Source organism: Miscanthus floridulus, chromosome 8 (assembly GCF_019320115.1).
Source record: "Miscanthus floridulus cultivar M001 chromosome 8, ASM1932011v1, whole genome shotgun sequence".
NCBI classification, from domain to species: domain Eukaryota; kingdom Viridiplantae; phylum Streptophyta; class Magnoliopsida; order Poales; family Poaceae; genus Miscanthus; species Miscanthus floridulus.
The window spans coordinates 69,645,783-69,660,474 of record NC_089587.1 but is presented as its reverse complement, the minus strand read 5'-3'; the positions used below and the strand labels follow the sequence as shown (position 1 = coordinate 69,660,474).

General features: G+C 46.5%; 1 protein-coding gene across 7 annotated transcripts in view; it reads left to right on the top strand.

The window, feature by feature from the left end:
* The window catches only part of LOC136476625 (uncharacterized), a 37,484-nt gene that overhangs the window by 20,388 nt on the left and 2,404 nt on the right, over positions 1-14,692 (top strand). For 6 of the 7 annotated variants that reach the window (XM_066474542.1, XM_066474541.1, XM_066474543.1 and 3 more), the window contains 17 exons: positions 2-130; positions 206-358; positions 1,246-1,836; positions 1,915-1,986; positions 2,153-2,614; positions 2,698-2,884; positions 2,965-3,199; positions 3,287-3,661; positions 11,340-11,456; positions 11,822-12,095; positions 12,174-12,287; positions 12,364-12,447; positions 12,904-12,954; positions 13,038-13,214; positions 13,308-13,618; positions 13,692-14,015; positions 14,106-14,187. In XM_066474542.1, the coding sequence (XP_066330639.1) occupies positions 2-130; positions 206-358; positions 1,246-1,836; positions 1,915-1,986; positions 2,153-2,614; positions 2,698-2,884; positions 2,965-3,199; positions 3,287-3,661; positions 11,340-11,456; positions 11,822-12,095; positions 12,174-12,287; positions 12,364-12,447; positions 12,904-12,954; positions 13,038-13,214; positions 13,308-13,618; positions 13,692-14,015; positions 14,106-14,187 (3,738 nt within the window). Of the gene's footprint in view, position 1; positions 131-205; positions 359-1,245; positions 1,837-1,914; positions 1,987-2,152; positions 2,615-2,697; positions 2,885-2,964; positions 3,200-3,286; positions 3,662-11,339; positions 11,457-11,821; positions 12,096-12,173; positions 12,288-12,363; positions 12,448-12,903; positions 12,955-13,037; positions 13,215-13,307; positions 13,619-13,691; positions 14,016-14,105; positions 14,188-14,692 lie in introns of those variants that run through there. The other variant, XM_066474546.1, reaches the window with a different exon arrangement.

Genomic DNA, 14,692 nt, shown 5'->3' with positions numbered 1-14,692 from the left:
GTGGAGCAGTCATGGACCTGTAATAGAGACCTTATTGAAGAATTTAACTGTGCAGTTTAGTCAAATGAAGGATAGGACAGAAATTTCTGCTTTTGTTGACCTTTTAGTAAATTACAATAACATTGACAAGGTAAAATACTACAACGTTCCTGCCTCTTAAATTTTCGCTATGATAGTGCTGAAATAACAACTTATATATTTATAGGTTATGTGGGAACCTTTTGTAGAACCCTCAAGATTTCAGTTACATATGTTAAGAAAATGTGGTGATTGTGGACTGGATATATCACCCAGTACTGATGTGTGTTTAAGTTCAAGCAAGCAGCTTAATCTGAATATATCAGAACCCTTAATTGAGGTATGTGAATGTGATTTTTTTTCTTGCCATGTGTTGTTCAAGAAAAGAAAATTTATCTTGCCATATAGCAAATGGCGGGCCTGGTGCAAGCGGTAGAGTCTTACCGCCTGTGACCGGAAGGTCCTGGGTTCGAGTCGTGGTCTCCTCGCATTGCACAGGCAAGGGTAAGGCTTGCCACTGACACCCTTCCACAGACCCCGCACAGAGCGGGAGCTCAATGCACTGGGTAAGCCATATAGCAAATGGCATAGTCCCTCTGTTCCAAATTGTAAGTCGTTTTGGCTTTTCTAGGAATGCGGCTTTTGCTATGAACCTAGATGTACGCTATGTCTAGATACATAGTAAGAATTGTGTATCTAGAAAAGCCAAAACAGCTTAATGTGGAACAGTGAGAGTATTCTGTTATAAATCCTAGTGATATTATTGGTAGTTTAACTGCCAGTAAAAAACTCGATTCAACAATCAGGATAGTAGACTCTGCAATGACTATAGTCAGAGTACAACTCAAGATCCAACATTTGAAATCACTTGGATGAAATCACATTCCTAGGAGTGTGTATGTGTGCGTGTGTTTTGTAAGGGGTTCCTAAATCCCCACTTTTTTTCTTAATACAATAAAGCATCGCGAGAAAAAAAAGCTCATAAGTGTTTTGGACGATTAGATGCATCTTTGTACTTGTACTCAAATGGTTGTATGCAAAGCTTTTCCCATTTGGATTATATCTGCTACATATCTGGTTTTAAGGAAAATGAGAGGTAGGAGCAGAATTTGGGCCTTTCGGGATTTGGGTCACTTGAATCAGTTGAGGAACACTTAGAATTTAGAATTTACCTATGAGACACAATTTTTTAATTTATTGTTTTGAACTCTTCATTTGCATGTGTAGGCTATCCTCAGACTTAGCCAGATGATTACAGATTCTCTTGATCCAAGTAATGGTAGTGGTCTTCGGGAAGATCCTGGAATCTTGAGATTAAGCCATGATGATGTTCGTACAAGAAGATATGCGCCATACATTCTCTCGAATGACACATCATTGCCCTTTAGGTTCAAGGTGTACCGTGGTGCTGTTAATTCAGATGATGTTGACAGTTTCTCTGTAATAGATGAAAACTCTGTACCGGCAGGGTATGCTGTCCCAATTTACGTCGAAGAAACTCTTGATGATTTTTTCTTCCAACACAGAGAAGCGCGATCGTCAGACCATCTCATCGAGAAACGAATGAGTGCTGTATCACACTATATGATCTCCATAGAGTTTGATGGTACGTCAGGCCCTTCAAAGCCAATGTCAATGGACCTTGTGGGCATTTACTTCTTTGAAGTAAATTTCTCTTCAAGTAAAAAGCCAATTCTCGGCGAAGAAAGTTTAGGAGCATTTTCGTCTAATGGAAAAGGCAATGATGGGTTAATTGTGCCTGTGGTGCTCGATGTTTCCTTACAGAACTACAGCAAGCGTATACGAGTTTACTCAACGGTAATGACTAATGCCCATTTCAATAGTCAGTTACTACACCATTGGATGCATACACAGATTAATGGCCTCCTTTTCTAGGTAATACTATACAATGCAACATCAATGCCCCTCGAATTGAGGTTCGATATACCATTTGGTCTTACATCAAAGGTACATAATCTTCGACATCGTAACCATTTCAAAATTCAGATGAACTTATTATTAGGAAGTCAGTAGTTGCACTTCTATGCCTTTAAATTTTTCACCTCTATACAAGGTAAATAGTTTCCACCAAAAGAACCAAGTATGAGATTTCTCAAGAAACTTTATTCTGCAGGTAATAGGGCCCATTCCTCCAAACAAAGAAATTCCACTGCCGGTTCATTTGTCTGAAGCTGGCCAGATTAGGTGGCATCCTGTTGGCAGAACATACTTGTGGAGTGAAACGCGTTCCTTGTCAAGTTTACTTTCACATGAAAGCAGGGTTGGGTTCATGAAATCATCTGTTTGCTATCCTTCTCACCCTAGTAATGATCCATTTCGTTGTTGTGTATCTGTTGAAGAATACAATGTCCCTTCATCCGTTAGTACCCAGAAAGGCCAGTTGTGCAGTGAAAGATTGAACACACAAGTTTCTGGAAGTTCTACTCCAAATATTTTTAAACAAAATTTGACAAGGACACATTTTATACGGCATGTCAAGCTTAATACTCCGCTTCTCATAAAGAACTATCTCCCTGTTTGCATTTCCTTGGCAATAGATAATGGTGGGTCTGCACGTGTAGTTTCGCTAAAGGAGGTAAGCTTCTGGTGCCATGCATATATCTTACCTCAGCCGGTTTGGTTTTTCATTTCAAATTTGTGACTGAATTGTATTCACAGGTAGGGTCTGCCTCTATTTTTTTTGTTGATCCCTCCAACGATCTTGGAATTACAATTGATATCCAAGATTATAGGTCCTTGAACATAAAGTTTCCCCGGGCTGAATCATTCTCTACTGCAGCGAAGTCAAATGGCTTCAAATTCTCCATAACAGAGTCGATTACTTTCTACTCTAATTTGTCAAATTGTATGTACTTTGGTTTTTTTTTATTTAAAAAAAAACTTAAGCCCACTGTAATAAAGTTCTGATGTTAATTTGTTCTGCAGCTCCTCTTAATGTTATGCTGGAAAAATCAATGGATGCTTGTTCTGGCGCAAGGGAGTTGTATCTTTCTGTTCCATTCTTGTTGTACAATTGCACAGATCTATTGCTTACTGTCACTGAAAGCAGCTCTGAGAGGAGTGGGTCCACCCTTGTGATTCCTCCTAGTTTTGAGTTGGATGGACATGCAAGACATTTGCTTGAAAAAAGTGGTCTTTCTCTTGTTGATCCATCTGTACAGTAAGTGTCTTTCTGTCCTTTAGAAATTCACTTCTTATCTGTTTCTATATATGCTCTAACACTTTTGTGTTTGTATTTCTCCTGCAGGTGCTTTACAGGCAAAATGCCCCAGTTAGATTTGATTGATGGACGCTGCTCTTCTTCAGAGATAAGGTGCACCAGTAACAGTGAGTCTGTAAAGAAAGATTTTGACAATGGTGTTAAAGCTTATATGTTTGCTCCTGATGGGCACACTCCAGCAACTGAACTTTCAGTTAAGTTGAATGCTTCTCCGCCTAATAATGGAACTGAAACAACTCGGCGAAATTGGTCAAATACATTCCTCCTTGTCCCTGCCAGTGGTTCAACAAATGTTACTATTCCCCAGTCATCTACTTGTGGTGCCTTCTTAGTTGCAGTGGCATCTATACCTGTTTCAACAGAACTTTTTGGGAGGACAAGGGCTATTGCTTTCAGGCCAAGGTAATTGAAAGGTTTCCATTTTCATCTACCAACTCCTGTGGCAACAAATTGTTTTTAAGCAGTCATCCTTATTATTAGGATATGTATAATCCTGCACTAATCATAGATTGGGTGTAATCCCATAGATAGGCTAGCTGCCATATATAGCCTAGGATTCTTTCTATGTATAGCCTAGGATTGCTTCCTTGTACAGGGTATAGCTTTCCATATGTGTAATTTCCTTGTATACATATCAGCTATATATGAAAGGCTCCCCACCCACATTCAGTGTGTGGTGATTCCCTCCTTTCCTGTCTATTCTACATGGTATCAGCTTAGCCGATCCTCCTTCCCACCGCCCCCTCTGCTGTCCCTCCCTCCTCCCATCAGGGTCGCCATGACGACAGGATCTGCCACCAGCTCCTCCTCCTCCTCCTCCAGCACCACGAACAGCCTGGGCTCCCTCTCCGCCCCTGCTGTCTTCGTTGCCCCCTATGCAACGATCAATGTCAAGAACCACATCCCGGTGACCCTGGAACTGACGAGGCCCAATTTCAACCAGTGGGAACCGTTCTTCACTTCTCTCTGCGGGAAATTCGGCCTTCTTTCCCACATCACGGAGGAAGCTGGCTCTCCCGACCCTGCCTGGAACATCGCCGACGCCTGCGTCCGCAGTTGGCTCCTTGGCTCTGTTGGGCCGGATGTCCTCGGCCTGGCGACGGCACCAGATCAGACTGCGCGTGCCCTCTGGCTCGCCATCAGGCGCCTCTTCGAGGCCAACAAGGCCCCGCGCGCCATCTTCCTGGGTCACGAGTTCTACTCCATGACCCAGGGCGACTCCCCCGTCAACGACTACGCCCAAAAGATGAAGGCCACCGCCGACGCACTCCGTGATGTCGGTCGTGTCATCACCGACTCGGAGCTCGTCCTCAACTTCCTGCGCGGCCTCAACCCCCGCTTCGCCAGCACCGCCGATAACATCGCCGACTCGCACCCGTTGCCGGACTTCGCCACTACACGCGAGAAGCTCGTCCTCAAGGAGCTCCGCCTCGCCAACGAGGGCACCGTGGCAGCCCAGACGGCGTTCCACGCCGCGTGCGGCACTGCCTGCCGCACTGTCTCCAGCGCCACCGGCGGCAGCTTCACCGGCTATGGCGGCGGCTCCAGCAGCGGCGGCAGTAGCGGCGGGAAGGGCGGCGGCAATGGCCGCTGGAAGAAGAAGGGCAAGGGCGGCGCCCCGAAGTCTGCTGCATCGGCGGCTCCGTGGCTCTGCTACCCGCCCTGGACTGCTGCGCCGCATCAGCAGCCATGGCGTCCACCAGCGTGGGGCGGCCCTGGCGTGCTCGGGGCTCCTCCCCCGGCCCAGGCCCACACGGCCTTTGCCCCCGCCCAGTTCTCCGGCGCCACGAACTCCTCTCTGCCTCCTCAACAGCAGCAGGGCGGCTGGGATCAGTCAGGCCTCATCGCTGCCCTGAACCAGATGTCGCTTCAGGGGTCCTCCCCCTGGGTCTTCGACACTGGTGCCACTGCCCACATGTCATCCTCGGATGGTATACTCCTGTCCCGTCTCCCTCCTCCTCCTTCTGGCATCACGGTTGGCGATGGCACTACCATTCCCATCACCTGCCGTGGACCATCTAAATTACACTCCCCGCACTCTACCTTTCATCTTCATGATGTTCTGGTTGCCCCTGCTCTAGTACGCAACCTCCTTTCAGTTCGTCAATTCACCCGTGACAATGCTTGTTCCGTTGAATTTGACTCTTGTGGCTTTTCTGTCAAGGACAAGCAGACCGGGCGCGTGACTCTTCGCTGCAATAGTGGTGGCGACCTCTACACCTTCCCCACCACACCGTCCACTTCCTGCAGCCTCGCCATCACGTCGTCCCTGTGGCATCACCGCCTCGGCCACCCCGGCCCATCCAGCCTCGCCACTCTACGGAACATGTCGGCCATCTCCTACAATAAGCACTCGCCTTGCCTCTGCCATGCATGTCAACTTGGCAAGCACGTGCGACTCCCGTTTAGCCATTCCACCTCTGTAACTAGTGCCCCATTTGATTTACTACATTGTGATGTGTGGACATCTCCCGTGCCTAGCAACTCCGGTTTTAAATATTATCTTGTCATACTCGATGATTTTTCCCATTACTGCTGGACATTCCCACTGCGCCACAAATCTGAGGTGCACCGGCATCTTGTCGAATTCTTTGCCTATGCTACAACACAATTCAGCACCACACCCAAATCCCTCCAAGCAGATAATGGCACCGAATTCGTTAACCACGCCACTGCCACACTCCTCAGCAGCCAGGGCACTACCCTACGCCTCTCCTGCCCCTATACGTCCCCGCAAAATGGCAAGGCCGAACGCATACTCCGCACTATCAACAACACCATCCGCACCATGCTCCTCCATGCCTTCATGCCTCCTCCTTACTGGGCTGAGGCTCTCACCACAGCCACCACCCTCCTCAATCGGCGTCCCTCCTCCTCCATCCACCACCAAATACCTCATCAAATTCTCTATGGCACTCTCCCATATTACTCCTCCCTCCGTGTCTTCGGGTGCCTTTGCTATCCAAACCTCACCGCCACCTCCCCCCACAAACTCGCTCCTCGCTCCGCCCCGTGTGTTTTCCTCGGATACCCATCCTCTCACAAGGGCTACCGCTGCCTCGACATGAATACTCGCCGGATAATCATCTCCCGCCATGTCATATTCGACGAGTCCGTGTTCCCATTCGCGGCAGCACCATCGGCGGCCTCCGTGCCGCCCTCACTTGAATTTCTGATGCAGGGACTTTCTTCCTCGACGACAACAGTGAGCACTCCTCCGCCGCTCCCTGAAACCAGCGAGGATCCAGCCCCTGCGCTCCTGGACCCAGCTGTTATCCAGCTGGGCCCCCTGGTTGCCTCTACGGGCGGGCACCCACCGCCTGCTCCGCCTGCGGGCGGGCAACAGCCGCCAGCCGTTCCACAGCCGGGGCGCCAGCGTTTCGGCATCGTCTTCACTCGCCGCAGCCGAGTTCCTGCGGCTGACCCCGTGGCTCCCCTGGCGCCGGTTCCTGTGGCTGCTGCACCGCCCACCGAGGTCGTCGCCCCTGCGGATGCCTTCGCGGTTCCAGCACCACCTGCTCCGCCACCTGCAGCGACCCAGCAGCCTGCTGCACCACCGACCCGGCCTGTGACACGGTCACAGACCGGCTCCCTGCGCACTGTCCAGCGCTACGGCTTCACCACCTCCGTCGCCTCGCCGGTCCCGGCGAACTATCGCAGCGCCCTCGCCGACCCTAATTGGCGCGCCGCGATGGCCGATGAGTACAAGGCGCTGATCGACAATGCCACTTGGCGCCTTGTCCCTCGGCCCCCTGGTGCTAACATTGTTACTGGGAAGTGGCTGTTCAAGCACAAATTCCACTCCGACGGTTCCCTCGCCCGGCACAAGGCGCGCTGGGTCGTCCGCGGTTTCTCCCAGGAGGCCGGCGTCGACTACGACGAGACCTTCAGCCCGGTCGTCAAGCCGGCCACGATCCGCACCGTGCTCAGCATTGCTGCGTCCCGGGATTGGCCTATCCGCCAACTCGACGTGAAGAATGCCTTCCTCCACGGCAATCTCGAGGAGACGGTCTACTGCGAGCAGCCCAAAGGCTTCGTCGACCCTGCTGCTCCTAATTCCGTTTGTTTGCTGCAGAAGTCCTTATATGGACTTAAACAGGCGCCGCGAGCTTGGAACCAGCGCTTCTCCGCCTTCATCAGCAGCATCGGCTTCACCACATCCAAGTCGGATGCCTCCCTGTTCGTCTACAAGGCTGGAGCTGACATGGCTTACCTTCTCCTCTACGTTGATGACATCATTGTCACCGCGTCGTCACCGGCTCTACTCCTGCACGTCGCCTCCCGACTCTCTCTGGAGTTCGCCATGACGGACCTTGGTGACCTCCAGCACTTCCTCGGCATCTCGGTGACGCGGGACAGCAGTGGCCTGTTCCTATCCCAACGGCAGTACGCCGTCGAGCTTCTTCAGCGCGCTGGCATGTCTGAATGCCACTCAACCGCTACCCCGGTGGATGCCCGGACCAAGCTGTCCTCCATTGAGGGCGCTCCCGTCGCCAACCCCTCGGAGTACAGGAGCCTGGCGGGAGCCCTCCAGTACCTCACTCTGACGAGGCCAGACCTGGCCTATGCTGTGCAGCAGGTCTGCCTCTTCATGCATGACCCTCGTGAGCCGCATCTTGCGTTGATCAAGCGCATCTTGCGCTATGTCAAGGGTTCGCTATCTGCAGGCCTTCACCTGAGCTCCGGACCTGTAGATCAGCTCACAGCCTACTCTGATGCCGACTGGGCTGGCTGCCCGGATACACGTCGCTCTACTTCAGGCTTCTGCGTCTACCTCGGCGACAACCTGGTCTCATGGTCTTCCAAGCGACAGACGACTGTGTCGCGCTCCAGTGCCGAAGCTGAGTACCGTGCGGTGGCCCATGCGGTTGCTGAGTGCTGCTGGCTGCGTCAGCTCCTCCAGGAGCTCCACATCTCCATTCCGCTAGCGACGGTTGTCTACTGTGACAATGTGAGCGCCGTCTACATGGCTGCCAACCCTGTCCACCACCGCCGCACGAAGCATATCGAGATTGACATCCATTTCGTCCGCGAGAAGGTCGCTCTGGGACAGTTCAGGGTTCTCCATGTTCCTTCTGCACACCAGTTTGCTGACATTATGACCAAGGGTCTGCCCGTCCAGCTCTTCACTGACTTTCGGACCAGTCTGTGCGTCCGTGATGCTTCCGCTACGACTGCGGGCGGGTATTAGGATATGTATAATCCTGCACTAATCATAGATTGGGTGTAATCCCATAGATAGGCTAGCTGCCATATATAGCCTAGGATTCTTTCTATGTATAGCCTAGGATTGCTTCCTTGTACAGGGTATAGCTTTCCATATGTGTAATTTCCTTGTATACATATCAGCTATATATGAAAGGCTCCCCACCCACATTCAGTGTGTGGTGATTCCCTCCTTTCCTGTCTATTCTACACTTATCTGCCACAGCCGTATACAGAGTGGATTTCTCATGTATAAAATGTGTCAGATCACTTTTATTTAAGGAAACAACTCCAGTCGCTAGAAAGTAAAGCATAACAGTTTGGTTGTGTACCAAGAGCAAAAATAAAAATTCTTGAAAACACAGGAGAGCTGCATTTCTTTGCATTAAGAAGAAAAGGGACAAGAACCCTTACAAACACACACAACACACCAAACACAAAAAAACACACAAAGCAGTCCAGTTTACTTGCCTTTACAAAAGGCTGCACAGACCGCCGATGACCAACACAATCATGACCCTACCAAGCCTAAGCCGGCTACTGTTCCGGCACAATGCCAAGAAGGTGGGTAATTCCTTTAGGCCCGGCCAAAGATCATTTCAGCAGCTCCTCTTTAGCGAGCAATAAAGTTCCAGCTAAATTTGGAGATGCCCATCAGCGATTCCTGTGTTCCCAAATTATCCAAGCCCCTAGGATTATACTAGAGTTGAGTCCTCTTCGGGTTTGATTATCAATCAAGGATTCTGTCCTCTCCCACCAATCATCGAAACAGACATCGTCGATCTGCGGGGTTAGAGCCTGCAGGCCGAGCTTTTGCAGCAGCAGAAACCAAAATTCCTGTGAGAAGGGGCAAGCACAGAGCAAGTGATTGATCAATTCTTCCTTTTATTGCAAAGTGGACAGCGAGGAGCATGTGGTAGACCTCGCTGTGCTAAACTATCGGCAGTCCAGCACCTGTTATGAGCCACCTACCACATGAAAAAACGACTTTTTCCTAGAGCCCATGACTTCCAAATCCTCTCCCTTGGTCTGAAAGGAATAGCACCCACGAACATTCCTTCATAGGCCGACTTGGCGCAGTATTTGCCGGAAGTAGAGAGGCACCAAATGTGAGAGTCCTCTACTTCAGGTTGTAAAACCACCTGACCAAGCACGTCCCAGAGATCAAAATGCTCAACTATCACTTCAACACTAGCACCTTTGATGTCAGACACCTAACAATAATTCATATGGGCCTCTTGGACAGTCCTCTTATATTATAAGTTCTCCTCTTCGGCACAAGTGAAGACAGCCGGGGTGCGAGATCCGCAATACATTGTCCGTGCAACCATCTATCAGTCCAAAATAAAGTGGAAGTGACATTGCCAACTTCTGACACTACTGCGAATCTGCCATGGAATATAAGGCCCAGACACAACCATGAACTTGAATTGCGAATGCAGACCAGGGTGGTTAGCCTCAGTCTTTTGCAGCCAAATCCATCTCATCTTTAGGGCCCAGTTCAGATTTTGAAGGCTTGGAGATTCCTAGCCCTACCCAAAGACTTAGCCTTAGATAGGAGTGCTTGGAAGACAGCTATTCACGTGCCTGAACCTTGATTGCTTCTGTTGGGTTTCAACTCTAGCCTACCCCAACTTGTTTGGGACTTAAAGGCTTTGTTGTTGTTGTTGTTGTTGGAGATTCCTAGCCCTCCAATACCAAGAGCAAAATGGAGCTTTACTTGTTCTTTGACATGGGCATGATTTCCTTTGCCGCTGTAAACCCAAATTGCTCATACCAGGTTATATGTGAAATGAGTCTTGTTACAATAGCTCTGCATATTTTGTGATGGTACCATAAAAGAAATCCCTTGAGCAACATGGTTATTAGAACTTATTAAAATGGAGAATGAATTTGGGCTTCTGTTAATGATAGAGTCAATGGCCAGGTCCCGTAAAGGTTTAAATCATCATCCTAGGAGTATGGGCTATCTGGACTCACCACAATCTGTGTTTTTGACGGTGTTTCCTCCTCCCTGACGGGTGTTGTGTCTCTGATTTTAGAGGAGGTTTTGGAAGTTTTGGCCAGGGCTCAAGGTGTGTCTTATCTCCCTGCCCTTGTGCCACTTGGTATCTAATGTTTGGTCCCAAGCAAGTTATGTTAGATTAGAGACAACCTGACAAAAAGACACAGGTAAGAGCATAAAAAGGTACTACTAAAAGCAGTAGCAGACCCAAAGCTTTCTAGAAGCCTGGACGGTTTAGTGGGCTAAGCAGCAGAGCAGGCCTAATCTTCTCTATACATGGGCTACACAATAATTAGGCCTAGTGGAGTTGAATGCTCAGGAGTCCGGGCAGAGGCCAAGGGTCTCACCGGGCCATGGGTCTGCCAGTGACTAAAAGTAATCATAGTAGTATGATAATAGTATTTGTTCGGGCACATCGATTGCTGATTCCTATGAGGTCTGTTCTAAAGATAGTATATCCGTTCTCTCAGGTCTCTACTGCCCTCTTCCCATACCAGGTTTGTTCTACCCCCCTGCCTCTTCTTACATTATCGGTAATTCGGGATCCCTCAGGATATGCTGCTATGCGCTGGTGCCTGTGGAGTCCTCTGTAGGATATGGCCAAACCATCTCAATCGGTGCCCCTGGAGGCCTCCATTGGTCAAAAATTTAGATGTAGTATAAAACTAATATAACAAAATTCTTGTTTTCTTTGTTGTGAGTGTTCTAATGTGTGCAGAATGTATATCTTGGTCTCTTGGATTTATAGTTTCTGCCATTAAAACTTTTCCTTATGTTTACACTTCTATCTTCTTTTACTTGTACAATTTCATTCCATTCTTTGTTCGCCTGCCTAATATCTACTTTTGTCCTGTCCCTACTATTTTGCAGATATGTCATATGTAATGCATGCAGCAATGATTTGTTCTTTCGACAAAAAGGAACACGATTTTCTAAGCACTTACGTTCTGGGCAACACTCTTTCCTTCACTGGTCTGATACAGCAAGGTGATTTGCATCATTACTACCCTGTATACCTTGATAGCCTGCTTTGTTTGAATATATGAAATGCTTAATAACACAAAAAAAAAAGGATTTTTACAGTTTAGGCATGCATACTGCAGAAACCTGGAACGAAATCTTAGACAGACCTGCTTTCTCCAATGATGTGTCCATGCCACAATCACTTGTTTACTATATACTGATGTGACTTGTATTTTAAAAATGTGAAAAGGGAATAAACCTTATTCTTGACTCATATTTAAAATATGAAGGGAACAAAATCTCATTCTTACCAGAGTGCTATGTTCATTTTTGCTGTTTGTGCATCCTCCAATATTTTACTGTTTGGACTGAACAACCTTGTTTTTTAGAGAGTTGCTGGTCTCCGTTCGGTTTGATGGCCCAGGATGGCAATGGTCAGGAAGTTTTTTCCCTGATCACCTGGGAGATGCTCAATTGAAAATGCGGAATAATGCCTCAGGTTTATCATATATGGTTCGAGTTGAAGTGCAAAACGCCGATCTAGACGTATACAGCAAGAGATTTTCTGGAAAAAATAATGTCAATACTGGTACAGTACTGATTCTGCTATCTGATGATAAGACTGGTTTTGTACCTTACAGGATCGACAATTTTTCAATGGAGGTAACTAGTTGTGCTGCCTGGTTTTGTTTGAAAACTTAATGATTATCATTCTTATGATTACTCTTTCAATAAATTCAGAAACTGCGGATATATCAACAGAGATGTGAATCTATTGAAACAATTGTTTATCCCTACACATCCTGTCAATATGCTTGGGATGAGCCTTGCTATCCTCATCGCCTTACTGTTGAGGTATATTAGCTCTCTATGAATTTTAACTTGTCTTAAACAATTACGCAACATTGTTTCTCCCCCATACTATGTACAGATTCCTGGAGAACGAAGTTTGGGTACATTTAATCTGGACATTCTCAATGATGATGTTCATGTGTCGCTACCTTCTACATCCGAGGTAAATAATTGCCTTTAAATTTGACTAGCATTTAGTGTAGTGAGATTTTATAGGTTGTGTCCTTGCTGAGTCCAGGCAAGTAAAAGTTCTACTCTTCGGTTTTGTTTCTTGTTGCTTTTGTTTTTCCCCTGTTTTTTGTTTGAGAAAGATAGACACATTGTGTATGTGCCTACTTAGGTGTATAAACGTCCATAGTACATTGTCAGGATGTTTATGATTACTTGCCCTGTGTGATTAGAGTTTAGAAATCTTTAGTTTCCTGTCCAGATGTTTTTGGGAATGACTTGGTCCAATTTCACATGGAAGCACTAGATAATGACATCAAAGAATGGGAGAAAGCTTGATTGGTGCTTGTCCTTACATATCGCAATCTTTAACTGATTTTTATTATCAGCGATTGTTTATATTTTGCATTGTTTTCCTTCCTGTTATGTATGTCATACATATCTTTTACAGAAAGCTGAAAGACAATTCTGCATCTCAATGCATGCGGAAGGAGCGATTAAGGTCAGTTTCCGGCCCACTATCTGCCCTAGAACTGTCTGATTCATTTCTTTTGTCAATATTTGATTTACAATCATAATATGTAGGTGCTAAGTGTTCTTGATTCAAATTGCCACAATACGGAAACAAAAGAAAAAAAAAATCTGGGATCAAAGGAACCTAAAGTTGCTGATCACAAACTGGAGCTTGATATGAATTTTGCTGAAGTTATCAAAATACACTTACCATTCATCGGGATATCTCTAATAAGTTCTTCTCCACAGGTGAACTGGCTATGTCTGTTTTGCTATACTTATGTTTCTCATCACTTACGACTTGAGTGAAGTTTGTTTACTATACTTAAGTTTGTTTGACAGGAATTGTTGTTTGCTTCTGCCAAGGAGATGACAGTTGTTGCCATGCAGAGTTTAGATCAGCAGAGATTTACGGTTCAAATACAATCTATGCAAATTGATAATCAGTTCCCTGATAGCCCACACCCTGTCATGTTGTCATTTGAGGGCAGTCATAAGGGAAAATCCATGAACTTTTTTAAGAGTAAAGATACTAAGCTGAAATCAGCAAATGACATTCTTTCCAATACCACAGAGCCTGTGCTGCAATTTACTGCAGCTAAATGGCGAACCAGAGATGCATCATTTGTTTCCTACCAATATATAAACATAAGGTACTTGTTACTCTTTGTTGATAATTCGTCATATGTGAACTTGTGGTGACACTTTTTGTTTGTTGGTTGGCAGTGTAGCTCCTGTTCGCCTTGAACTTGAAGAACGACTTGTCTTGAGCATGATTGAATTTTTTAGATCTGTTTCCTCTAGAATAAATATTGGACACTTAGAGAAAAGTCTTGAGCTAAGTATTTTAGGTGGTGCTACGGACATGTTAAGAGAATATGAAAAAATCTCAAAGAATATATCAGACAAGCTCCTGGTGCAAGACAGTGAATTGTTGCCTTCTGTTGTCCCAGTTGGTGCTCCATGGCAACAGATACACCTTTTAGCCAGAAAGCAGAAAAAGGTGTACATTGAGTTGTTTCAGTTGACTCCTGTCAAGTTGACTTTCAGGTTATTCTTCTCTAATGTTTTGTGGTTATGACTGCAGGAAATGTATATATTTTATTAACTTACCACTGGCAACTATGTTTTACATTGTAGTTTTACGAGCACACCTTGGCTCAATAGGAATGAAGGTGGTTCAGACCCCAGCATAGGTTTCAACAACACTACTGCAATCCAGGTGGAGATACATATCCCTTAACAAATAATTTTCTTTCTTTTTATGAACATTTTCTGTTTTTATAGAGTTATTTAATCTGTCCTCGCAATTGCTTGTACAACATAGAAGTTATCTTTCCGTGCATTTGTGACTTCATTCTGTATTGCAACTTCTTTACGAGAACTAAGAATAGCACGATAATGATTGCATTCCCCAAAAGGAAAATTTCAATGTCAACTTAAGAAGTATGGTGGCACCCCGCCCTGGGAGAACCCCCTCCCCTGTCTCAACCACCCACCCAACACACATGGAACGGCCTGAACAGCATCTACTCAAGTAGCTAAGGTTCTTAGCTTGGATAGGCGCATGTTTCCAATGTTACGGTCTGCACTTATAAGGTTGCTTACCAACATATTTTCTAGTATAAGTATAGATAATTTTCAGTGGTTCTTTTTGTGTTTTTCCCGTACACCTGCTTTTAGACAATACACAGTTCTCCTGCATGTTTGAGACAAAAAAAGCTTTT